Source organism: Mesocricetus auratus, unplaced genomic scaffold (assembly GCF_017639785.1).
Source record: "Mesocricetus auratus isolate SY011 unplaced genomic scaffold, BCM_Maur_2.0 Super-Scaffold_100020, whole genome shotgun sequence".
Lineage (NCBI taxonomy): Eukaryota > Metazoa > Chordata > Mammalia > Rodentia > Cricetidae > Mesocricetus > Mesocricetus auratus.
Genome location: NW_024429201.1, coordinates 36,051,733 through 36,077,449, shown reverse-complemented (window position 1 = coordinate 36,077,449; position 25,717 = coordinate 36,051,733). Strand labels below are relative to the sequence as shown.

At 38.9% G+C, this 25,717-nt stretch overlaps 1 protein-coding gene across 1 annotated transcript in view; it reads right to left on the bottom strand.

Annotated features, from left to right (window-relative positions):
* The window catches only part of Adgrv1 (adhesion G protein-coupled receptor V1), a 518,174-nt gene that overhangs the window by 477,551 nt on the left and 14,906 nt on the right, over positions 1-25,717 (bottom strand). The window contains exons 9-20 of the mRNA XM_040729011.1: positions 24,182-24,358; positions 22,455-22,678; positions 17,982-18,108; positions 17,713-17,898; positions 16,838-17,018; positions 15,268-15,431; positions 13,846-13,969; positions 12,436-12,702; positions 10,775-10,901; positions 4,106-4,320; positions 2,577-3,308; positions 792-1,165 (exon numbers count right to left, since the gene is read on the bottom strand). Coding sequence (XP_040584945.1) covers positions 792-1,165; positions 2,577-3,308; positions 4,106-4,320; positions 10,775-10,901; positions 12,436-12,702; positions 13,846-13,969; positions 15,268-15,431; positions 16,838-17,018; positions 17,713-17,898; positions 17,982-18,108; positions 22,455-22,678; positions 24,182-24,358 — 2,898 coding nt within the window. The remainder of the gene's footprint in view (positions 1-791; positions 1,166-2,576; positions 3,309-4,105; positions 4,321-10,774; positions 10,902-12,435; positions 12,703-13,845; positions 13,970-15,267; positions 15,432-16,837; positions 17,019-17,712; positions 17,899-17,981; positions 18,109-22,454; positions 22,679-24,181; positions 24,359-25,717) is intronic.

Genomic DNA, 25,717 nt, shown 5'->3' with positions numbered 1-25,717 from the left:
TGGTTGCCACAGAAACTAAGGATCTAGGTGAAATTCCAGAGATCTGGGCATTCCAATTTAAGCTACAATGAGTCCTGTGACAGAGATGATTTTTTTCAAGTTCTACTCATCCTATTTTTCTTAATCATTCAGTTCACATATACAATCATCTAAATCTACTGGTGTCAAGTTGCAGAGCAAATAGCTCTCCTGTTTCTTGGCAGTGTCTTATGAGCTCGGAGCGTTTGCTGTCACACACAACACCTGTGAGACGGTTTCATGAGCTCTCGTATTACTAATCAGGAAACTGAGATGATCGTCTATCTTTGAAGACTTAGGAAGAACTGATAAGAACAGTAAAGTGGGCTAATGAATTAAGCCAGCCAAGAAAGTTGGTAAGAAACAATTACAACCAAGTTGGGAGAATCCTACAACTACTTCAAAATGTTCCCTGAAAGAAAAGAAAAGCAAACTGAAATCAAGTTTCACTTTTAATTATTCACACAGACTTTGAGTATGAATTATTTCATTTATATATGTATATGGTATCCAAAAATTAGCAAAATTATATGTAGTACATGACAGACTTTAAAGAGATTAACGTTAAGGCTAATTGCTAAAAGTTATTTTCTCTTTTATCATTGATTCTCTAACCTCAATAAGGCGACTTAAGCTGAAAACTACAAGGGACAGGGACTGAGATTTACATGTGCAAACACAGCTACAGCCTACATCTGTAAAGCTAGCTCACCCCAACCAAATCCACCTGCAATGAATGCTTTGCTAGGAAGCTCGCCAAGCCCCCTACTCACCTCTGGTATACATGCTCCTGTGAAACCAAACAGGCCATTGGCATTGTCACTCTTCTGTATTCTTAGTCTAGCTGTAGTATTGGCTGCAGAAATCTGAGCCCCTCCATGGACAGAGACCAGTTTGAGAAGGAATAATTCCTCCCCTTCCTCTTCATTGTCGTTTCTTGCAGAAATGATGAACGACTTGTTATTTTCTCCTTGTCTGAACTCCAGATACCCAGAAATAGGATGTAGATCATTCCTTGCAGGCATAGCATGGAGTTCATAAATCTCTTCGGTAGTCAGTTTCCGCTCATAGGCCCTTACGTCCTGCATCCGACCTGCGAATCTGTCACCGCCATTCATCCCTGCCCCAATTCTCAGTGTTCCAGGACCTGAAATCAGACATGATGAGACGCTACAGCAGCCACCGTCCCCTACCACAGGTGATGAGTGCGATTCAGAAAGCAAGGCAATTTTACTGAAATATATGTTTGAGAGGTGAGACTTTTCCATAACTAAAGGATGGTCAAATAAATATTATCTTTATGAATATTATCTTTATGACGAAAAGGAACCTGCATCAGTAATTGCAGTATCTACCTTCAAAATTAAAGGCATTTGAAAATAACTTCTACCAGTCTGTCAAAAATAAATGTGTACATTTATACATATGCATATATATATATATGATATTATATCCCTATGTATGTGTGTTTATACTTATTTGGGTAGACATATATCCTATGACACTTTTAAATTATTTACTGATCTAAACCTGAATGGGTTAATTCAGTTCCAATTTTAAAACTACCGATTATACTCAGTGAGAACTTGAAAGTTCTGTGTAGTAAAAATTCTTCCCCAGTCAAATAAAGGGGTGGTTCCAGGGGAGCGGTGGCTTCTACAGGCCAACTGTATCATTTTGTCTAAAACCTAACTGAATATAGAAACAGAATCAGTTCTTAGAAATGCAATATTCAAGCATGAAGACCCCTTAAAAACAGTAGCAGCATACAGGCCAGCTACATGTCACTATGCCTTCCCAGTCGTTTTTAGAATTTCATCAATTTATAGTTCAGTTGGTTTGTTTCTTGTTTTGGTTATTGATGTTTTGTGACAAGATCTCACTATTGCTTCTGGCCAGCAACTGCTATGCAACCCAAATTTACTTATTCCTCAAGATTTTCCTGCATCAGCCTCCCAAGTACATATAGTCTACAGTGGGTTATGCAAAGAGAAATCATGTGATTTAGTTAAAAGCCAAGAAAGACTATCTCCTCAAAGCAAGCCACAGAATTACCCATTCACCTACTAATAATATAAAGCCTGCAATAATTTTTTGTGAATGTTTTCTCCTGATGCCTCTTCTGTCCAATGCCCATTACTCTTTACTTCTGATCACATTGAAGGAGAAACAGTCTCCTAGACACAATGGGCTGCTTCAGAAGTCCAAACTTTCACTCATTCCCATGCTGAAACAGTCCCCATCCTGACCCCTAACTTGAGAGACAAACAATGCTCCTATCTTTTTCTTTCTTCCTACAAACTTTTATAGTGATCTGCTTGCACATTTCTTGCCTAGAGCCTGTTTCTGATTTCCCTGGGCTAAGGACTGCTTGCTCTTCATTTCTGAAATACTCATGTAACTCTACCCTGGTCTTGACAGATACACAATTTTCTAAGAGAAAAGCAAAGTCAAGCTTCAAAACATTTGCTAGCTCTTTTCTATCGAACATGCTTCTAGTTGAAGATCTGAGACTTTCCTATTGACCATGCTATGCTGGTCATGAAGCTAGCACTCACCATCAGTGATGGCTTCTCCCTTCAGACTCTTGATCCCTCTGGGCATTGCATTCCCATCCAGATAGAATTCAATTATGCCATCATCTAGGATAATCAAAACATGAAGCCAGACACCTTCTTCTAAATATTTCAAGACTGTGGTCCTGGCAATATATGTCACATTTGATCCAAAAGTTTTATAATGAAGGGAAAGGGTCACATGGGATTCATTGGTTTGAATTTTTACCCCATAGTAGATGCTTCCATTACCGTCATCTTTTGCTATGAGAAATCCATTTGTATTGGCATTAGGCATTACCCAAGCTGAAAATGTAAAGTTGGCAATTGTGTTATTCCTGGAAGGGTGGTACTTTGGATCAACAGTCCCAAATGCACCTTCTAGTCCACTGAAGTACAAGACATCTGTTCCACTGTGGTGGTGTCGCATATGTGGTTGCAGATGCACTGTGTTAGGGAAATTTCCTACCAGTAAAAAGTCAATCATTGGTGGCAAACCAGCAGTGAACTCTCTGGACAGTATCTCCCAGCCAACCCTTACATCACCAAAGATGCCCTGCTGTCTCAGAATGGTAAAGTTGGTAATATAAGACATATCGTCTTCTGATAGGACATCTTCTGCCACTTCTCTGTCTAGACACTCTGGATCTAAGATGAAAACTCCAAACGGATCATCATTGAATGGAATCAAGACTGTCACCTGAAGGTTGGTTTCTGCTAGTTGACTTCCAGAACCTGTTATAAGAAAATTTAGAATAATTAAAAAGCCAGAAGTTAAATACTTTTTAGTCTAAGAAAAGAAGCAGTATGTTTTACAGAAAATTTTCTAGTTAAATAATTTACTCATATCAGCAAATGATAGGAATATTGATTTCAAATTTTGAAAGGCAAAGTTACTAAATAACGCCAATTAGCATATTCATATTGATAATCAGTCACATCCCCCTCCCAAAATTTTTATACTTAAAACCAAAAATAGTAAGATAGAGGAAGCCTCCATTCATAAAACTGGACATCTTAACAGTTTGAGGCTAAGGGCATAGCTCAATGATACAGCACATAGCTAGCACAGAGTCTCAAATTCTATGCTTCAGACCAATGAATAAGCAAGAAAAACTAAGGCAGATAGACTAACATGTGTCTATAATCCCAGCACTCTGGTGATGTAGGCAGTAGGATCCAGAGTTTAAGGACAGCCTGCACTATACGGTGAGATTTATTGTCAACAATCATTGATGGCAAACCCAATCAATGAATACACCACCAAAGATGCCCTGTTGCCTCAAATGGTAAACAAAAATGAGCTAGGGCTGTAGCTCAATGGTACAGCACTCCTAATGTACATAGGCTTAGGGTTTGACTCCTAGCACTGCAAAAACAAAACAACTTCTACCAGAAGAGGTACATTGACATTAAAATAAGACAATCATAATACAATTCACTTTACTATCAACTGGATTTTGTATATGAGTCAACTGAAATATAAATTATAAAATTTTGGTGGTACCATAAAAAATGGAAGCGGCTCATACCTGAAATATTTACAAGCTTCAGGATATAAAATTCATTGAATTCGGGAATTCTATCTGGGAAAGCATGCAGAATTACTGGTTTTGATCCTTCTCCATCTAGGAAGTTAACAGTCCCTGACGTTTCATAGAATTCTTGTCCAGGCTGCAGAGAAACATTCTGAAACAGCTGCCAAGTCACAGAAACATTGCCAAAGTGTCCTCGGTGCCTCACAATCCTATGTGAAAATGAAGCAAATTTATTTTTATGAAAGGTGTGCATGTGCTATAACAAGAGAGCATTCTGTCCTTTCTTGAAAGTATATATTTTCTATTTATCACTGAATGAGCCAGCATTTCCCACTGAGCAACCAAGGAAGAAAATGGTAGCAAGAACGTTAAGCCCTTAAAAGAAATCCAGGGAAAAAAGAGAGAGAGAGAAAATTAGTAAAACCTTTTTAAGAGGCAAAAAAAAAAAAAAAAAAGCTGAGCGAAAACAAACAGGAGATGGGAATTAACAAAACTGTCCAAGATCTGAAAGCGGAAATAGAAGCAATGACAGAAAGTGCGAACTGAAGGAACCCTGGTGATGGAAAATACAAACAAAATCCAAGTGATGTAAGACAGAATTCCAAACATTGACAATACAATAGAAGAACTGATACATCAAGCAAAGAAAATGTTAGTCTAAAAATAATTCCTGACAGAAAATACCCAGGAAACCTGGGACACTATGAAAAGATCAAACCTAAGAATAATAGGAATAAAGGAAGGAGAATCCGAGCTCAAAGGCCCAGAAAATTATTTTTAACAAAATCAGAGAAGAAAATTTTCCTAACCTAAAGAAAGACATGCCTATGAAGGTACATGAAGCTTACAAAACACCAAATAGATTTGTCCACAAAAAAAGTAACTACACCACATAATAATAAAAACAAAACACATGCCGGGCGGTGGTGGCGCACGCCTTTAATCCCAGCACTCTGGGAGGCAAAGGCAAGTGGATCGCTGTGAGTTCGAGGCTGGGCTGGACTGACGGCCTCGAAAACAATACAGAGAAACCCTGTCTCGTAAAAAACAAAAAACAAAAAAACACATACAGAACAAAGAAAGATTATTAAAAGCTGCAGGAGGAAAAGGCCAAGAAACCTATAAAGGTAGACCAATTAGAATTACACCTGACTTCTCAATGGAAATTCTAAAGGCCAGAAGTGCTTAGACAAATGTCTTGAAGACTTGAAGAGACCACATTTGCCAGCCCCAACTACTATAGCCATTAAAACTATCAATCACCATAGATGGAAAAATATCTTGATATTACATGACAAAGTCAAATTTTAAAAAAATCTATCCACAAATACAACCTATAGAAAGTACTAGAAGGAAAATTCCAACCAAAGAAACCTAACTAAACACATGAAAACTCAAGAAGTAAATAATCTCATAAGAGCAAAAACAAAATAAGGGAAACACACACACACACACACACACACACACACACACACACATTACCACTCCAACCACCAACATAAAATAGCAGGAATTAACAGTCACTGGTCATTAATATCACTCAAAATCAATGGACTCAATTCCTGAACAAAAAAAGACACAGGTTAACAGAATGGATGTGAAAGCAGGACCCATTCTTCTGCATCCAAGAAACATACCTCAACATCGAAGGTAGACATTATAAGAGTAAATGGTTAGAAAAAGATTTTAAAAACAAGTGGACTCAAGAAACAAGCTGGTGTAGCCATTCTAAAAGCTAACAAAATAGACTTCAAACCAAAAATTAATTAAAAGAGATGGGGAAATATGAAGGGGAGACTCTATACTCATGAAAGAAAAAACAATCCAACAAGAAGCTATCACAATTCTTAACATCTGTGCTCCAAATGCAAGGGTGCCCACATTTGTAAAAGAAACATTACTAAAGCTTAAATCACACAATGACCCTCATGCATTAATAGTGGGAAACTTCAATGCCTTACTCTCATCAATGGACAGGTCATCCAGACAAAAACTAAACAAAAAATAATGAATCTAGCAGATACTATGAACCAAATTGGCCTAACTGATGTCTACAGAACATTTCACCCAAACACAAAAGAATATACCTTCTCAGCAGCTCACAAAACTGTCTCCAAAACTGATGATATATTTTGTCATAAGCCAAGTCTGAATATAAACAAGAAAATAGAAATAACTCCCTGTATCTTATCAGACCACCACAGACTAAAGCAGGATTTCCACAAGAGAAAGCCTATACACTCATGGAAACTGAGCAGCTCTCAGCAGAATTAACACTGGATCAAGAAAGAAATGAAGGATTCCAGAACTTGATGGAAACGAATGCACAGCACACCCAAACTTATGGGACACAATGAAGCAGTGCTGAGAGGAAAGTTCATAGCACTAAGTGCCTTCATAAAGAAAGTGGAGAGCTCTCACACTAGCATCTTAGAGCACAACTAAAAGCTCCAGGAAAAAAAGAAATAAGCACCCAAGAGGAGTAGACTACAGGAAATAATACAACTGAGGGCTAAAATCAATAAAACAGAAACAAAGGAACAATACAAAAGAATCAATGAAACAAAGAGAAAGATTTGGTTCTTTAAGAAAATCAACAAGAGTAACAGACTTTTATAAATAAAATAAAATAAAAAACCTAACTACAAAACAAAGAGAAAACATCCAAAATGAGAGTCAGAAATAAAAAGGGAAATAAAACAACAGACAATGAAGAAATCCAAAGAATCATTAAGTCATACTTCAAAAACATGTACTCCACAAAACTGGAACATCTAAAAGAAATGAATAGATTTCTTGATTGATAACACTTACCAAAGTTAAATCAAGATCAGATAAACAATTTAATAGACCTATACACCCTAAGGAGATAGAAAGAGTCACTAAAAGTCTCCTAACCAAAAAAAGCCCAAGACTAAATGGTTTTAGTGCAGAATCCTACCAGACTGTCAAACAAGAGCTAATACCAGTACTCCTCAAATTATTCCAAAAATAGAAACAGAAGAAACACTACCAAATATAATTTTATGAGGCCATAGTCACCATTACACCCAAATCACACAAAGACTAAACAAAGAATGAGAATTATAAAGCAACTTCCCTCAAAAACACTGATGCAAAAATACTCAATAAAATACTTGTAAGTCAAATCTAAGAGCACATCAAAAAGATAATCCACCATGATCAAGTAGGCTTCATCCCAGAGATACAGAGATGATTCAACACACACACAAAAAAAAATCTGTCAATGTAACCTACCATATAAACAAAAGAAAAAAATCACATGATCATCTCATTAGATGCTTTGACAAAAATCCAACAGCCTTCCATGATAAAGAGTCTTGGAAAGATCAGGGATACAAGGGTCAAATCTAAACATAATAAAGGCAGCTTGCAGCAAGTCAATTCCACTAAAATCAGGAACAAGACTAGGCTGTCCACTCTCTCCGTATTTTGTCAATGTAATACAAATTGGAAAGAAAGAAGTCAAAATATCATTATTCACAGATGATGTGATAGTATACATAAGTAAACCCAAAAGTTCTACCAGGGAACTCTTACAGCTGACAAACACCTTCAGTGAAGTTGCTACATACAAGATGAACTCAAAAAAAATCAATAGATTCCTTATATAAACAGGACAAACTGGCTGAAAAATAAATCAAGGGAACAACATCCTTCACAATAGCCACAAACAATATAAAATATCTTGGTGTAACACTAACCAAACAAGTGAAAGATCTGTATGTCAAGAACTTCAAGTCTTTGAAGAAAGGAATTGGAGAAGATATCAGAAGATGGAAAGACCTCCCAAGTTCATGGATCAGCAGGATTAATATATTAAGATGGCCATCTTACCTAAAGCAATCTCTAGGTTCAATGCAATCCCCATCAAAATTACAACACAATTATTTACAGACCTTGAAAGAAGAATACTCAATTTCACATAAAAAAACAAGCAGATAGTTAAAGCAATCCTGAACAATAAAAGAACTTCCAAGCGTATCACCATCAATGATTTCAAGCTATACTACAGAGCTATAGTAATAAATCCCATGCGCTGTTGGCATAAAGACAGACAGGTTGATCAATGGAAAGATCCAGACATAAATCCGCACACCTATGTTCATCTGATTTTTTATAAAGAACAGAAATAGACAATGGAGAAAAAGCCAGCATCTTCAACAAATGGTTCTGGTCAAACTGGATGTTGGCATGTGGAATAATGTAAATAGATCCATATCTATCACCCTGCACAAAACTCAAGTCCAGCTGAATCAAAGACCCCAACATAAAACCAGATAACACTGAACCTGACAGTGAAGAAACTGGTAAATAGCCTTGAACACATTGGCACAGAAGACAACTTCCTATACCAAACATAAACAGAGTAGGAACTAAGACTGACAGTAAACAAGGGAGCTCATGAAGCTGAAAAGTTTCTGTAAGGCAAAGGATACTGTCAACAGGACAAAATGGCAGTCTGTAGAATAGAAAAGGATTATCACCAACTCCATATCTGACAGAGAGCTAATATCCAAAACACATAAAAAAAAACCTCAAGAAACTAGGCATCAACAACTCAAATAATTGAATTTAAAAATGGGGTACAGATCTAAACAGAATTCTCAAGAGTAATCTCAAAGGGCTGGGAAACACTTAAAGAAATGTTCAGCATCCTTAGTCCTCAGGGAAATGCAAATCAAAATGAGTCTGAGAGTCTATGTTACACCTGTCAGAATGGCTAAGATCAAGACCACAAGTGACGGCTCATGCTGGCGAGGATGTAGAGAAAGAGAACACTCCTCATTTGATGCTAGAAGTTCATTATGGCAGTTCCTCAGAAAACTGGGAATCAATCTACCTCACATACTCAAAGGACACGCCATCGTACCACAAGGGCACTTGGTCAACTTTGTTCATCGCAACTTTATTAATAATAGCCAGAAACTGGATACAACCTAGATAACCCTCAAGGAAAGAATGGATAAAGACAATATGCTACATTTACACCATTGAGTACTACTCAGCTGTTAAAAATAGCATCATGGCATTTGCACGTAAGTGGCTAGAACTAGAAAAAAATCATCATGAGTAACCCAGACCCAGAAAGACAAACATGGATATTTGATATAATGTAAAGAATAGACATGCTACAATCCACAGACCCAGAGAAGCTAAGTAAAAAAGAGGGCTCAAGGGAGGATGCCTGATTCTCCCTGGGAAGAAGTATTAGAATACATTTTGCAAGAAGACTTGGGGCTTGTGGGGATGGGAACAAGAAGGATCAGATGTGGGGGTTATGGAGGGAGAGAGTACTGGGGGGGCAACTGAAAATGGGGGGGTAAATTTCAAGGGCAATGTGCAAACCCAGTGCAATAGAAACCTACTGGAATCTATGAGAGGGACCCTAGTGAGGACTCCTAATAATGAGGGATACGGACCCGAAAGTGGCCATCTTCTGTAGCCAGGCAAGGCTCCCAGGGGAGTGATTTGGAACACCAACCCACTCACAAAACCTTCCACCTACAATTTGTCCTGCCCACAAGATGTGCTGGGGCAAAGGTGGCACAGAGCTTGTGCGAGCGACCAACCAAAGACTGTCACAGTTTGAGACCCATGCCACTAGAGGGAGCCCAACCCTGACACCTCTGGAGTACCAGGAACCACAGGCTGGATAGCCCAGAGACCTAGGATAGTACCAAACATGACCATCAAAAAAAAAAGTCAATGAAATGATTCCTAATGACACTCTCCTATACTTGTAGGCTACATAATCATCATGAAGAGATGCTCCATCCAGCAACTGATGGGAGTGGATGCAGAGACTCACATCCAAACACTGGGTGGAGCTCAAGGAATCCTTCCAAAGAGAGAAAAGAAGAATTGTGGGAGCCTGAGGGGTCAAGAACACCACAAGAAAACACACAGAATCAACTAATCTGGACTCATAGCAACTCACAAAGACAGGACTGACATCCAGGAAGACTGCAGTGGTCTTACTAGGTTATCTGCATATACATTATGCTTGTGTAGTTTGGTGCAAATGGGGCTGTCTCTGACTCTTTTGCCTGCTTTTGGGACCCTTTTCCTCCTCCTGAGTTGCCTCATCCAGTCTGATAGGAGGGGATGTATGTGTCTATTCTTATTGCAACATGATAATGCCATGTCTGTTTGATATCCCTGGGAGGCCTGCTCTTTCTGAAGGGAAATGGAGGAGTAGTGGACGCGGGGTAGAGTGGAAGCTGCAGGGGTGGGACTTCGAGGAGAGGAGGGAGGGGAAATTACAGTCAGGATATAATAGACGAGAGAAGAATAAATCTCAAAAAAGAAAGTAGTACATCAGAATTCACAATTGAAACACAAAGAAAAAAGAAAAATACTCGATACAAGGAGTTACAAGCTCAATACTGAATAACTCAGGTTCTCCAGTCCTGAGAAGACACAACACAGAGGGAGACAGGAAAAGCGATTACGTTCTGTTTAGCAAATAAATGGTTCTCATGGTTAGTTTTTTAATGAAAAATACTATAGCAGCGCATAAGCAAATTATCATTTATTTATACCACTTAAATTTTTGTTGGCATAGATTAACAGTCTTTTTCACACTGATTTTTTTTTTGTTATATCCAATTTTAATTTTCCTTCTCCAAATGTACTTACCAAAATGTATTTGTCTTTCCTTCTTCTACTGCTTTGTCTATGGGCTCCAGAGAAAATACACCATTTGGGTCATCATTGGCTTCAATTATAACTGTGGCTATTCCATACTGATAAACTACTGTGTCACCTAAGTTAAACACACACACATACACAAAGTCAAAGTAATTTAAAAACAGAAGCTACCTTTAATTTAACAAAATATTAGCATGAATTCATTTTATTCACTCAAATTTAAGAAATGTAAAACTACACATACAGAAGGCGAAGGAGATAGTTCGGTGGGTAGAGAGCTTGCTGCATGTATGTGTTGTGTGTCCGGACCCAAGCGTCTGAGTAAAGGGCAGGAGCTTCTACAACCCCAGCGAGGAGACCAGCAGATGCTGGTTCCAAAGGGCCTACTGGCCAACATGGCTCCAATGGCAAGAATGAGTTTCAGTGAGAGACTAGACCTCACAAACATGAACAGAGTTCAAGAGGACAACTGCTAACAACATCCTCTGGCCTCTGCATGTGTACACATTGGTGAGCACAGACACATACACACACACACAGTATTCGTGTGTGTGCATATTTATTCACAGACGACGTCACTAAAAGGCACTAGAAATAACATCAGCAGCAATAACCACACCCAGTGGTCAGTTCCTATTTATTGAAAACATTCTTACAAGTGGGGCTTCCTAAGGAGTTGGCTGATTTCAAGATTGTGACGAGAAGATAACATGATGGGTTTGCACAGCTTGGTGCAACAGGGAGTGGAGAAATGCTTGAAGGATAATAGAACATGCCAAAGGGCAAAAGAGTCATGCTGAATAAACAGATGAGCACGAGCCAGATCTGGGTGACGGCGACATAAAAATAAGTGATAGTAATGACACCAACCACATCACTCAATAGAATATTATTCTATTCCAATAAACATCAATGAAAATTTGACATTTGAGTAGTCATACATCTACATAATTTCAAGTCAGCTAGCCACAAACAATTATTAATTACAATAAAAAGTAAACCTGGAGGTCATCACCTTAATAGGACCAAAACAAATATAATGAAGGGACAAACCAAAATCCTGACAAGAAGAAATTAAGAACACAGTATTACCCCCAGTGGTATTGCTACCAAGGATAAAACACTCACATCAAATAAAAAAGACCCATCAGGCAAACTTAAATGAGAGACATTGAAGTTGTGGTTTTGCTGAGATCATGAAAGCCAAATAAAAAATATGAATTACCTCAGACTGAAAAAATTAGAGGGGCATTACCATGAAATGAAATGCATCACCCCACTAGGGGTAATTTTGCTACAGATGCTACTGTTGGGAGAACTAAGGAAATCTGACTGATGAGTGGTGACAGTTTGCACTGATGTATCTTCTGCATTTTAATGCCGGGTTTCCTGTAGCTAAACAACCATGGGCTGATACCCCTGAAACCATGAACTAAAACCTTTCCTCTTACTAGCTGATTTTCTTAGAATTTTATCACGGTCAACTCTAATTTACACTTCACAGCAACAGCTATCTTCTTCACCTGTCAAGAAAGCAACAGAGCAACGCTTTTCCTCACGAGCAGTTACAGACCATAGTAAAGGTCGGCCTGGCATGACTACTTAGCAGAAGATGAAAGCACAGAGCAGCCAGAACAGTACTTATTTACCTGTTGAATTGAAAAGGATTATATAAAAAGTTTCGTCTGTCTCGGGGATTCCATCATCATTGACATGCACAGATACACTTTGCTCTCTGCTCCCAACGTCGAATACAAGGGTTTCTCCTTTCTCAACAGGAACAAAGTCCCCCTCTCTTCCCGAAGCCTCTCCATCCATGGTAACGTATTGGACAGTGCAAGCTACATCAACAGACCCATTTCTAAGTACTGTGAAGTTGGCAGTCTCACCCTCCTGGACCCTCAGGACACAAGGCTCTGAAATGGACACAGACGAGCAACGCGTGAGCAGACTCCATCCTATGAGCACATTCACAGGTCGCTCTTCTTTCTCCCTGATATCAAGAAGAAAAGTCTGTACTCTGTTTACTCTGCTCCCCTCTGATCAAGGACCCTCTGGTTACTTCAGGAGTCAGTGTCCTTTCCTAAATAATGCCCACAGTACCCAGTGTCTCTGGCAACTAATCTGTCATTAGATCTCATTAGATTTCTATTTTTTTTTACTGTTGTTGAATATGCCTCATGTTAAAGGAAAGTTCCTTGAATACAGATCTCTTGTTTCATTTTGCCAGTTGGAAAAAAGATAAGCATAAGACTAGCATTAACTCCATATTACCTGAAGGCTAAGAATGACATTAATAAAATCAAGAGACTCAGGGTGTTACTATATCAGCAATTTCACCTATATACATCTTATAAAGGAGATTTCAGAGAATAAAAAGTCTGATTAAGTCTCATTTACAAAACTGAAAGATGCCTCAGGGATAAAAGTTAGTTGTGAAGAAAGCAGTAAAATGGCAAATATGGAGAATCTTTGACTAGCATGCCCATTACCCATCAGCTACTGTAACAAGCAGCCACTCTTAGGAAGAACACAAGCCCAGGGTCCATCACACGCTGTTAGGAAGGAACTGGGGAAGCATGCTCCTGCCTACCCAAAGCAAAGGCAACGTCATGGGGTCAAAAGAAAGACCAAACAAAGCCACCCAAGGGCCTTCTCTATTTTCATTGTGTCTCAGAAGGTCTTGAAAACAAACATGTTTAAACTCAAACAATGAAAATCAATCAAGTGAATCATGTAATCATATTTAAACATTGATTTCACTACAAAAAGGTTAATAATTCTTCTTAAACATATGTCAGGAGAGATATCTCCGTAGTTTACTTATTGCTCTTGCAGAGGACCCAGGTTTGATGTCCAAGATGCATACGATGGTTCACAGCCATCCTAACTCCCAGGTGTAGGGCCCCATTGTCCTCATACGGCCTCCACAGGTGCCAGCCAGGCACAGGGTACACAAGCATTCATGCAGACAAAATATACAAGCAAGTAAAAATGTCTTAAAAAGCATATATACTATTTAAGAAGTATGTAAACTCACTCAAACAAGACAGCAATACCTGCAAAACAGATGGGGTCGTCATTCCTTAGAACCCTCAGGAAGGCAGTGGTTCTGTTTCCTGTTCGAGCACCACTGGTGGCATTAAATAGGACTATGGTGAATTCTTCCATCTCCTCTGGAATCTTGGGGAAAGTTGTACATATTTTAAGTCAAGTGAATTATACGTGTCATTATGCATACCTACTCATTTTTGAAAGCTCAGTCATTAATGCTAATATTCAACCATTACTGCTAATACTCTAAGGCAGAAGCTACTTAAAATGTTCCCATAAAACTCAGATTCCCGCCGGGCGTTGGTGGCGCACGCCTTTAATCCCAGCACTCGGGAGGCAGAGGCAGGCGGATCTCTGTGAGTTCGAGGCCAGCCTGGTCTACAGAGTGAGTTCCAGGACAGCCTCCAAAACAATACAGAGAAACCCTGTCTCGAAAAAAAAAAAAAAAAAAAACTCAGATTCCCCTAAAATCATTTCAATATTCTTCCAGACAGCCATTTTATTGGGGCTAGCTATAAAGCACAATGGGAATGCATTTGATTTGACTTAAGGAAAACATGGCTATTGCAGAGTTTATATTATTTCTATAAGAAACGGTGAAAGAAATTAACTGTAAGGGAAAAAAACTAGAACAGAAAAACAAGTAACAATTGTAACCCCTTCCGAAGAGAGCACCCTCAAGAAGGCTCCCGAAGAGGTCCAAAGACAGACACCCTTACTTCTATGTCCTCTGAATGATGAGATCCATTCCTGTGAATCTCATATCCCAGGAGGATTATTTTTCCCTTCACATTGTCTGTCTTCTCCCCATCCCATAACAGAAAAAAAAGTGAGAATTTTGTCTGTTGAGGAACAGTTCCGAGGGAAAGAGGACATGCTTCATAGCTTTGCCCAGAGAAAGGTCCCCTCCCCATCTTAGCAAAGTTCTTTATCTTCCCTGTTGGGCTCATGACCCCTGTGTCCAGTGTCCTGTTGCTGAAGCGCACCATGAGACACCCAGAACATGGCTCCTCTTCCAAGTGCCTAGCAGGCCTGCTGCTAACCGTCCCCCGTACACATGAGTCCTCGGCATTTGATACATGATGGGGTTACTGACCACCACCAATTTTAAGGATTTAAAAAGACAAATGCCTTCCAGGGACACCCAGACAGCATTGCTTTCTTGCTGTATATCCGGTCAGTCATAACGAAGCTTTTTACTACAGTTTCATCACAAAACTCACTACCAGGTATTTAATTACTTAATAAAAAAGAATGAACGGGCTGTAAATTTGGAATGCTTATGTGGCATATAGAGTGTTTGTCCGACAGCACCACAAAAGATAAACCAACCAAATAACACCCAGAAAGGCCTGACTCCACAATTACAACGAGCAAGGCGGAGGCTCACAACGGGCAGAGCAAAAGTCCGCAGGAGCAGCACTCACTTCATCCACAAGGGAAGAAACCGTGATAGTTTTCGAAAATTCCAGGTCTCCGAAGGAAACAGTTCCTTGCACGGGAAACACATCTTTGGTGAAGTCTGGGCTAACCATCCATGACACAGTAACATCACCAAAGTTGCCTCGAGTTCTTATTATACCATAAACAGCTGGAAAATACAGACACGGACACAGATTGAACTTTAAAACAAGCAAAGAAACGTCAGAAACAAACGGAAATGAAAACACCTCTTCAACACCACTTCAGTTGGGAGGCCTTGCTTGTTTTCAGAGGTTGCAGTCTGTCGTGGCCTGGCAGCTTTTTCCAAAGCTGGATGACATGCGACTCCCTCCCTCCATCGAGACTTCCTGCTCTCTACCTGTCCTTATGTGGAGAATGTCCCTGGGCCTGGAGGACTGACTTGTCTGAGAGCTGGCTCTAAGCCTGGATGCCTGATTTATCTCTAGGGTGACCCTTGGCAAAGATTCTTGCTAGAAGCCTCCCCTGTTGCACATATGGTGACTAAGACTTACACTGGGATCCCCCTGCCACACAAGAAGCCCTGAGACAGGAGCATGCCACTTAATGCAAGTTAGGGTTTGACCCCGGCCTCCCCAGTTCAATATACTCCCTATACTCTGGAATAAAATTGAACGGATTTGCTGAAGTTTCTCCTGGAGGGTTCTCTCCATTGTGTTCAGGTGCCATCCAAGGATCTCTGACATTGCTTCTCCTCCTTTGTTCTCATGGACTGATGGCCATCTGACCACAAACACAAAGGGGGACCCCACAAACTCTTGCCTAGAAAACACTCCAAGGTTAACATAACACTCTCTCTCTCTCTCTCTCTCTCTCTCTCTCCCCCTCTCTGTGTGTGTGTGTGTGTGTGTGTGTGTGTGTGTATGTGTAGTGAGCCTGCTCAATATTTTCCATAGCACTTAGGGATATTAAGAGTCATCTGGCATAGAAGTGGGATTGTAATCAATTATGTATAGCTATTATAAAGCATTACAAGCAGGTCCACCAAAGGCATTTGCTGGAAGCTTGACTTGAACGTGGCAGGCAAAGTGTTTTTATTACACAGACAAGGCTTTTAAAATAATTCTCATTTCCAGCACTGCAGTAGTTTCTCGGAGTTATACTGTATTAGCTAAAATCAAACTGCAACAGAACCCTTCAATACCATCTCAATGTTCAGGAAGAACTGAAAACTGCAATCCTTAACATGAGTTTTAAACGATACGTTTCTAAGCTGCATGTCATTTCCGAGGCAGAATGGAAAACCGACAATAGTTACTAAAGAAGTGAACTAAGGGGATGGTGAGCTGGGTCCGCAGTTAAGAGCACTCACTGCTCTTCGACAGGACCCAGGTTCAGCTCTAACATCCAAACAGAAGACCCGGCACCGCGAATGCCTGGCTGCCATGGGCATCTGCACACAGGTGGTGCATTCAAACTCACACAGGGACACACAAATACACATATAAACATAAATAATTCTTAAAATTGGGCTGAAAAGGGATTGATGTCCTCTTCAGTGAACATAAGCACAATACACTAGACAAAATCATTTACCACTGTAGATATCCTCTCCTTTGCTTTCTTTTATCGACACAGTCAAAGCATCAGAAACAAATTCTATGATTCCGTGAGGATCGTCGTTCTCTAGAATCGTTATGTTGACAACTGTGGCACTTCCCAGCTTGCTTTCCCTTTCACCGTGGCTGCTGAGGACCACCCAGCAGTGCTCATCCAACTACAGAAAGCATGCCGAAATAGAAAAAAAGTAAAGGTGATGTTCTCACAGCAAACAAAATGTTTAAATGACTGACAGTATTAACATGGCCATCTGTTCAGGCACAAACATCACACTGAAAAGACAAAAGAGGTGATGTTATTCCCAATTTTTAAAAATATTTTTACCTACTAAGTGGGAGACAGGAGACATAAGTATACATTACATTAAAAGGAAAAGAAATCCTAAGACGGCAAAAATCCAAGGCATTTTCATTGATGATCTAGTATTCATTTAATGAGAAAGAGTAAGAAAATTAATTTGGAAGCTGCATATGGATTGCAGTATAAACATAAATGAAGTACATCTGATTTTTCTAACATAAAACAAATGTATTTCAAAAACTCATTTTATATCAAAATTTCACTTGAAAACCACACCAATAAGCATCGTCCATACAGAGAATATAAACTAACGCTTACCATAAATGGAGAAAACTGATCATGCAAAGTGCCATATTGTATTTTGGGACAAGAATACATTCTTGCAAGTTAAACAAATCTTATTCTGCTTTTTAAGCTCCCTTTTAAGTTTTTCCAAAAAAGAATATTCTTTTTTATGTCTTGCTGTCAAGGTTCAAAATGTTTCTATTCTCAATATGTTTATATTGTCAATCTTCCCCATGGAGCGTAAGAGAAAGTCAAAAATCTGTTACCTCTGGGATGCCATCCAGTCTGGAGAGCAAAGTGATCACTACTTCCCGTTCCCCAGGTGTGAATTCCAGCACCCCTGTGTTTCCATAGAATTCGTTGCTCTCTCTGGGTTCTACGTGATATCTTAGGAACTGTTTAACAAGAGACCCCCTGGATCGAGTAATACGGAGTTCTACAGCATCTCCTTCCTTCAAAAAACATTCACAGAAGTTAAAATTCTTCTAGAACATTTTTCTGAAGTTATGAATACAGAATGAAGTTTCATTCTTACTTTTATAAAATAGGGTCCTCTAGAATCAGGAGAAAATTCAAAAACGCCTCCAGGATCATCGTTTTCCAAAATAATCAAGTCTCGGCTAGTGTATCCCGATTTCAGGACTTCACTGCCCACATTCAACCTGAAAAGGAGAGAGGAAAAAGCACTCCTTTATTCTGAATTTTTCAAGCTTTGAAAAGGCCAGTAGTATTTACAATACTTTCAGACAATTAGAAAGGCAACTAAGAGTTAGACTTTAAAGCAAATTTACATGTATTACAATCACTTCACACTAAAACTGGTTTCATTGATAACACTTACTGAAATGTTTCTGAATTCTTTGTATCTTTTTTTATTGGACTGAACTAAAACACTGTTTTTCAGCTTTAGAAAATTGTACTTTCTAATTAGTTGAAAAACGTATTTAAACAACTTGGTAGCTGCTGAATTGTGCTTCTCTGATGTTTTAAATGTTACTTACATGTGAATTTCTTTTAAGTCTCCTTAAATATGATTGTTACTTGAGTAAGGGTATGTATTAACTACACACCACAAGTGACCATAACTAAATAAACAATTATGATCAGACCTGTATGAATAATTTTTGTCTTTCAAGTACTTTCTATATGTCTCAATTTCAACCTCAAACATATTTAAGGAAAAAAGAAAAGGTAGAATATACTAGGATAAAAGGAATAAAGTAGGTCTGAAATACTGACATGCAATAACAGTGTGTGTGTGTGTGTGTGTGTGTGTGTGTGTGTATAGATAAATAGGTGGATAGATAATTTTATAATTTCTGGTATTTGTCCTAGAGTATACTTAGGATGATCAAAGAGACAGCAGTTTCTGAGAGTTAGAGTTAGCTCTTAGTCATGCAAGTTGGACTGAACCTCTCCACATGTCACTTCCTACTGAACAAGAATGCAGTCATGATCTGACCTCCAAATCACAATGAAACCACAAACAGTCCATAGAAATGTGATCAGGCTGGTGGTTTCTATGAGAAGGAACATGAATCCACATGCTTCTGCCTTTAGAAACTGCACACCCGATATCTAACATGCTAGTGACCACAGAGGAAGTAGTTCAGACACCAGAACAGTTATTTGTTGTGTTGACAATGCCTCTATTTCATTTCTATAAATATCGTCATTAATTAAAATCCTGTGTCCACATGAGCTGGGAGACAAGAAACCAGGATGAAAAGCGAAGCATGGAAATCAGCACGAACAGTAAATAAGTAGCTGTTTTTAGACTTCCTTAAAATATGCTGCTCTAATATATTATGCAAACTCTTTTTAAAAAGTCTCTAGAAAACACGGACATGAAAGCAAGAGATTGCAAAGATATACTCAGAAAAGCCGCTGATTTTCATATTCTCTGTTAAACGAAATATGAGACTCAGAAAGGAATTCAAACGTAAACTACAATTATTCTCTGTTGTAAGCTATATGCAAAGTTAAATTTAAAAGCTCTTCAAAATGTGATAAATTTTAGATTTAAAACTCTTCAAAATGTGAATACACTCAATTCAGTGTTTCATAAAAAATCTTAAATGCATTCATAACGCAAAACTGAGGAGCCTAAATTTCAAACTATTCACACAAATCCGGTTGTCACTAGAGAATAAATTTGCACACAGACATGCACAGCCAGGTGGCCAGGGAGCATTGCTTCAGATTGGTCATGCACAACGGCAACTTCATCAGAAAACGATCACGCACAGAAAACAAAATTATCGAAATCCTCAAAACAGGCCATTATTCTGCACACTTACCCAAAATACACGACAAATCTTTCTGTTTCTACCCTGTCAACACAGAAAGAACTGTGGGCAGGGGAAGGGGGGACGCAAGCGCACCATTTGCTAAAGTCTCACTGTGCAAAGCTTCGAGTGTGGTGGTAAAACAAAGCTAAAGAAAACAGCCTTGCCCACCCCACCACCCAGAGCCAGTAACTTTCAGTTTGTGGGAACTGGGCACACTGTGTTCTCTGCTATTGACAAATGCTAGCAACCCCACTCAGGGGAGATGACCCCATGAGCAGCAAGCATGTCAAGACCCATTCAAGACATTCCATTCCTGGCGCCCTCCAAAGCGCAGATGCCTGCAAGTGTTACGCACTTCCAGAAGCCACAGCAACTGAGCAAATTTCATTCAGCCCTACTTATAATTACTCACTTTAATTAGGTATGAAAAAAATTCCACCCTCAGATGTAAAGGCAGTTGCTATTTGCATTAAAATCATCAAAATTCTGTAGCAGAGAAATCTGTACCTTTCAGTGCTGGCAGGGAAATATATTCAAGGAGTCACAAGACATCATCACTTTTAATTACAATTTTGCATCAGGAAATCTAAACACTTTTCCATGTACCTATTGTATTTCATCCTCAAATAGCCTTGAAAGGTATACACCAAACTAAATAGCTCTTGAGTTCAGATTTTAAAGTAGAATATATCATTTATAAATAAAGTTATGTACCATTTAATTATTTTCATGAAATAAAATGACAAGAAAATGTTCCTAATTGCAAAATATTAAACAACAGAGTACTTTTAATAGGTATTATACTAAAGTTGTTTTAATTATTTAGTATCAGGTCAACTTTTGTTTGCATTTAGTTTAAATATAAAGTACTTGAGTTTGACCTTAAGAGAAAATTGTAATATACATCCTGATAAAGCACTCCTTATTTTTGCTGTGATATAATCACACTAGTATTCATTCATTATTTTGCTTAAGTCTGCTTATGACTATACAAAACCAAAGGGAGATTTCAACAAAATCATTTCCCAGTGGTAAATTTCATTCTCATGTATTTATCTAAACATTTCTTTGAATGAAAGAATGTAATTAGGCTATTCTTGTTTGCACACTAGTTACTAACTGAAAGGACATTTAGTGTACATTTTGACTGGTTTGCTCTATTTTTAAAAAATCACAATATTTTAAAAAAAGAACCATATGATTTCCTCTTCCCTGTGGTATATACGCTTTTACACAGGAAGGGGAGGAAAGGAAAAGAAAAGAGCCTTGGAAAATTAGAGTTAATTCATTTTGAATATTCATGTTACATTTGAAAGACTAGGAAGACTGGTTTGCAGAGGTATATATATAATTCCAATTATTCTTTAATCATCTAGTTGAGATCTCAGTCAAGCTAACGAGGCTTCTATTAAGTCCCACGGATTTATAATTGCTGTTCAGTTTGCTTTAGTATTCCTTACAACTGCCCATTGACTTAACCGTGCTCAGACCTAAACATCATAAAGGTCCATGGAACACATTAATTTCCAGGTTATATTTCATTGACTTTCGCTAACTTTTATCAATTGTAGCAGTTCTCCACAAGGCAATCTGTAACATATTGACATGGTGTCATTTAGACTGTGGGTTTGGGCTTTTTGGATTTCTTGTTGTTTCACTTTTGTGGAAGAGCAAAATAGGCGCGTGATTCTGAAGATAACGAAATGAACAGTGGTGTCTCAAGAGACCTGCTCTCAGCAGTCCTCATGCTGTCCATTCACTTTGTAAGCTGCACCAGATAAGGTGAAGTACACCTTAAATCCCAGCACTGTGACCTCTAGAGGCCATCTCTGTGGGTCTGAGGCCACCCGGTCTACACAGAGAGTTCCAGACCAGCCTCCCCCCAAAACAGAGGCGTAGGAACTGATGACCACATATAAAAAGATCACACAGTTCAGCCTTCACTGTTCCATGCGTGAAGAACATATGATAGAATACCTCAAATTCAGTCCTAAGTTATATTGTTTATAACTACGAATTGTACAATGTCCTCTAGTCACAGGGTCATGAAAGGTAAGAGTGATTTTGCCTTTTAAAATTATTGTCATCGATTAATCAGACTTCATTTCCTCTTTAGAAGGTATTTTCTGAGTTTTCTAAAGAAAAAATAAAACATAACAAAGCCTTAGTGATTGTGGTACCTTCTGAGAAATGCTGAGTGATTTATTACTATAATGGCTGAAAGGTTAACACATGAATTTGTGTGGTTTTTTTTCTATAAGATAGTAATTATTTACTAGTTAAACTCCATGCAAACAGAATAAAGGTTAATCTTGTCTTTTTAATCACTTGATAAAGGTCTAGTCTTTCCTCTCTTGAAAGTGAAGCTAGGAACCTGAGTGTGGGACCTCATGTTTCTCATGACTTGCTGCAGCCCTCATGAGCAAAGCAACATGCCTGACTATGCTTCAGACTTGTCAGCTACTCCCCGTAACTTTCAGCTACTCCCCGTAACTGTCAGCTACTCCCCATAACTCTCTACACAATGTTCCCTCAGAGCAAAACAGGAAAGTGAAGCGCCACAAAATATAACCTTCACAGTCAAAGAAAACTCACCCATATACAACAGAAACATCTGAAAGCCATAGTTTTCACAACATACAGAGAAATTAATTAAGACAAAATCAAAATCATTAATGAAACAAACAAAAGTTACTGTTCCTGCCATGGGGTATTACCTGTCTAAGGAAAGGGTTACAGTTTCATTCAGTTCCGGTATGTCATCACCTTTGACAGTAATGTTGATCGTTGTGTCGCTTTGCCCAGATAAAAACACAACAGAGCCATTAAAGGGACCTGCATCATCCCAGGTTACTGCTTTGGAATCAAAGCCAGAGGGCCTCAAACTCCAGTAGACAGTAGCCTGGCCATCAGTTCCATCTCGATGTAGGGGAATGTATACCTTATTTTAAAAAGAAAAAGAAGAAAAAAAGAACTTGGCTAAAACTTAAGCTCATGAGTAACATGAGATTTCCATGCACAATCAAATGTAATTGCCGACCATGTATACACCATATACAGAAGTAAACAATCAGGTGGCTTTATAAACACAATTGAAAAGCAAGACAATAATTTTAGATTCATTTTTTACATTTTGGCTAATCAAATTCATCTATAATATAAACTGCACCAAAAAACGTGACCTTGGAATTATCTTAGTAAAAAAGCAAATATATTAGAAAGTTAAACAACAGTGAAAAATATAAAACAGTGTCCATTTTGCTATTATGACTAGCAACTGCCTTAATCTGAGACAAATGAGCAAAGGAAAATTCTTGGGAAGGAAATAAATAAAAAAAGCAAATCTAACAAAAAAGGTGACCCTCAGTCCCATGAGGGAGCTGGCTAAGCCCTGCACCAGTTGAAATAGTAAATTCACAACTTCACACAGTACACAGACAAAGCAACTCATCCCCTGGGGACAAAGTAGACGCCTTTTAGGCTTTTAGAAGGAAGCAGTAAACTTATGAAAATATATGACGTCAAGCCCATTTTGAGAAGTGGATCTTCACTGTCCATTTATAGAATCTAGGGACAAGTGAAGAAAACAGTAGTCAGGATACTTTGATATGAGACTTTGATAACAAAAACAACTCCCCTCATTTCTGACCTAAGCTTCAAGCCAATTTAAATCACATCTAAGTGAGAGGCTCTTGGTCTCTGAACAATTGTGGTACGGCAATATGGAGGTATTCCTAAATAGAAGGGCATTTAGTGAAGATTCAACTATGGCAATGTATGCTTGGGGAGGGAAGGAGGGCAGTATGAATATGCTTTCGTGTGTGTGTGTGTGCGCATGAGCGTGTGTTTTGACAAGGCTCTGCATTTCACAACTTTACCACCATCATAACTAGTATCAACCACTAAACTCAGAGCTACCTCTGAGTCCTCAGTTCTACCTCAGGCAGCACAAAGTGGTCAGAGGACAAAGCCCCAAATTACTTGTGTTTCTAAATACAAACACTAAAAACCAGATTTATAATTGGCCTCACGTGTCATGACACTGTGTAAAACCAATCACTTTTAAACCATCTACTCTCACCATGAGCAATTCATTATATTTTTTCTTTAAGCATTGTAATTGAAAGAGTATTGCATCACTTCCCTTCCTCCCTTTCCTCCCTCCACCCACTCCAAGCTGGTCTTCCTAGGAACCCTGCCACGCCACCACCACTCTCAAGCTGATAGCCTCTTTTTCTATGACTTTTTCTATGCATGTATATGTACAAATATATATATGAACACAACTTCTCAAGAATAGTAAAAGTTATAGCAAAACCAGTCGCTCACCAGGTGCTTATTCTAAATAGCATGTATCCTATGAACTCTACACATTAGCCCTATAAAAAAGTCTTTACATTCCTCATTCACATTAGGACACATCAGTAAGAAAATGCGTACTTACCACCTCAGCAGCAGAACCTTTGGGCTCGTGCAAAATGATTGGAAGATTGCTAAGAAAGCCAATTTCTCCATTCGCAATGGCTGGGGTAACCAATAGAGATACATTTCTGATGTTCCCAAATCTGGGACTTACTGGTGGGATTGGGGGAAATATGTTCACCAATACCACAGCTTCCAACTATAAAACACACACAAAAACAACAAGAGATAGGGTACTCATCAAATTGTCTATGAAATTAAGAAAATAATTACCAGCATGAAATGTCTAGGTAGATGTCATCACGGGTCACCAGTAACCAGTAAAGACCTGCCCCTGCATCTTCCCTCTTACGCCTCCTGAAGCGAATGCAGAGTCCAGTCTCTTCTGATTCTCAGGTAGAACTACTGTGGGATTCTCCCTGGGTTCCTTACCTTGTGACTTCACCCTACCTCTTTAATAATATCTGAATCTCTCAAATTCCAAGTCAATATGACCATCACTAGTGAGCGTCTCACACATATCACACAGACATTTTACAGACTGTGCAAATATAATTGACTGTCCCTGTTCCAGGCACTATCCACCATTCCTTTTTTGTATGATGTCAGCACCTACCTGTTTACCCACCTTGTCACCTACATCCAACTACATTCATGTTTTAAAAGTCAAATGTAAAGCAATCCTCCCACATTTCCTGCCTGGTTCCCAGTGACCCATGCATCCAGTCAGTCTCCTACTCCCCTTTTCTGACAGAACTAAGTCAGTACAAGAACACCATTCAGCCTAATGCTTACAGAAATGCAGTACTGTTAACCGCTGTAGTTGATGAAGATAGCAGTCTCCTCACCAACAACGGCCCTCCATTCATCCTCTCACAATGTGAAGTATACATCCTTAGAAACCACCGACTAAGTGTTCCCTCTTTCCTATGAATATTTCTTGGGATTCCCCAGTTGTCTTTGGCCACCTCCTTTGGAAGCTCTACAACTGTCACCAAGCTTAAAATGTAACCACAAACTTCATACGTCATTAGTTCATTATTTTACATCTCCGATTTTGCTTGTTAATGATCCTAAGAACTGTCTCGTCAGCCTGCTCCCCATACACAGTCCAAACCTGAAATGCAGTAACTATTCAATAAGCGTCTCTAATTCATTCCTCCAGGACAAAGAGCTCTATACGGGACACTGATGTGCTGCAACTTTTCCCGCTTAGACATGAAACTATAACAATCGTACTGTTCAGCGGAGGAAGTCAGTCAGTACAGGACTATAACAGACCAGAGCTTTTAGGTTCACAGGAGAGTTTGAGCTTCACGAAGCATTTCAAATCTCCTCTGCCGATCTTTGAAAGGCTGGCATGATGCCACTAAGAAACCAGAGTGGAGATGTGTGGTTGTGTGGTTTTTCCAGAAATGGACAGGACTGGACAGTTCTCCCATGAATAGACTACTTTGTGACAATCAACATACATTCCGAAGAGCCACTGCAAATGCCTCATTTAGATGTCATACTTTTGTCAAAATTGTGTACAAGAGAAAGACGTGAAGAAGTCTGC